Source organism: Perkinsus marinus (assembly GCF_000006405.1).
Source record: "Perkinsus marinus ATCC 50983 genomic scaffold scf_1104296947766, whole genome shotgun sequence".
Lineage (NCBI taxonomy): Eukaryota > Perkinsozoa > Perkinsida > Perkinsidae > Perkinsus > Perkinsus marinus.
The window spans coordinates 9,344-11,268 of NW_003210480.1; the positions used below are offsets into that span (position 1 = coordinate 9,344).

The 1,925-nt window shown below is 36.4% G+C and overlaps 1 protein-coding gene across 1 annotated transcript in view; it reads left to right on the plus strand.

Annotated features, from left to right (window-relative positions):
- Positions 1 to 1,110: 1,110 nt before the first annotated feature.
- Pmar_PMAR029591 (hypothetical protein) overlaps positions 1,111 to 1,925 on the plus strand; it is a gene marked incomplete at both ends in the record, with an annotated part of 2,876 nt that continues 2,061 nt past the window's right edge. Inside the window, 2 exons of the mRNA XM_002779130.1 lie at positions 1,111 to 1,119; positions 1,168 to 1,242. Of these exons, the coding sequence (XP_002779176.1) occupies positions 1,111 to 1,119; positions 1,168 to 1,242 (84 nt within the window). The remainder of the gene's footprint in view (positions 1,120 to 1,167; positions 1,243 to 1,925) is intronic.

The window sequence follows — 1,925 nt, forward strand, 5'->3', positions numbered from 1 at the left end:
TTATGTAAGGGGGTGTATGGTGCCTTCTAATAAACGCCTGATTGAGTAGCCTCTTACTGCAAGAGTTCAATTACAGTGTAAAAGGGATGTAGAGCTGCTTTTGTTTATTACAACTCTTCGACGCCTAGGGGTGAGATTTCGCATCTAGCAGCATCTCTTTGAAATATTGAGCGCTCCGCATTGCCGGTTCCGACTGTTTACTGCAGTGTGGGAAAATATGCACATGGTGGACCACATATGTTGGTGACAATATGGAGTTTGGTTTCTGTACATTCCTACCCTAGTTTGCATATGGACTCCTATAATTAGTGAGGAAACTTCTAGGGTCAGCTGAGGAAAGTGAACATATATTGCAACACTGGTTTACTGAGTTGTTGTGAAACGAAAACGACCGCTCATCAACTGTCGCGCGCCATGAAATTATTTGCGGTGGCGTCTTTTCCAGCACAACTCTGTAGTATTCGTTTTCCTATAGTGCGAAAACTGCATGTGTAAATTGTAAATCATACAATTCTGATGGAAAACCGACTTGGAAATCGATTCTTTTATGGTATTTATTCCATTACTTAATGAATACCATAATTCGGTTTTTTTCTGTTCATGTCTCTGACTAGTTAAAGTTGATGAGCTCTCTGCTTGTATAGTTCATCATATCAGACTTGGTGTATAATTTTATATTAACAAATAAATGCATTTCTTATTTTTCTATTCATATGTTGGACGCGTTATGGTTGACGAGCATTTTATCCACGACTTCTCTTGATAATATTTAATATTCATAATAATATAATGGAGTTTCTCCCATGATGCGAAAAATACATTTCACTTCGCGTAAAACGGGTGAAACTCCAATATATAAATAATATAAACCTATCATCAATATGATAATAATAACGCTAGGTGAACGTATAAAATAGGTTATATATTAGTGATTAGTGATAAGACTTCGTGTGCAGTTTGTATAATTTCAAAGAATATGTACTTTGATTCTACTCTATGGAAATACTACGTACCATTGTTCCGCCCGTCTCTTTGCGGGCTCTGTTCATTCGTTTGATTGGTTAAGGTTGATGATGATCAACGTTTCACTTGTGACTCGTATAATGTACCATGTCAAACGTGTATAATTCTGTTTCTACCAAAAAAAAGAGTATGTATTTTTGGTAGGTATTGAAAGCTCTTGCTGAGGTCCGTAGTGTGCCGAAGGAGCGACTTAAGGCGGTAGAGGAAAGGCTGTTGACAGTAATAAAGGGTTGAAGTCGATCTGATAACGTGGATGGGGAGCGGCGTCTTGCAAAGGGGTCTTTCGTCGCTGTTTTGGTAAGAAGAATTGAATATTGATGATATTGTTTATTATAACATAGTGTAAAGAATTGTGTTACTATTGTTCCGATTGTTACATCTATTTTTGAAGCTATAGATGAATAGCGTCCTGTCCCATCCGGTGTCCTCTCCTACTCGTGAATAAGTTTCATATTGCTGAAACATATTTTTCCTCCACCATCTCCAGTCTTATCTACTGCGTTGGTTACAATTGAGTATTTACAATACGTCGATAACGATTATATAAGTATTTCTTTTTAATAGGAATATGTTGGAGTTCTGCTCGTTCAACGTGAAGTAGCGTAATACTGCGTGTTGATTATATGACGTATATATTTACGTTATCGATAATACAATTGTTTTCCGCGAAGTGAATTTTGAAATATGTTTTTCATTAGGGTTTTTTATATCGCGGGTGAAATTCTAATATTCCCTATATTATATAATCATAATATTGGGGTATAAATGTACGATAACGATTTCGATTTTGTTTCAGCAGCGTTAATAAAGAGTTTATTTCACTTTTCACCATTGGGGTTTCACCACCCTAGTGATATGAAAAACATATTTACGACTACTACATGCCGCGAATATCGCGTATT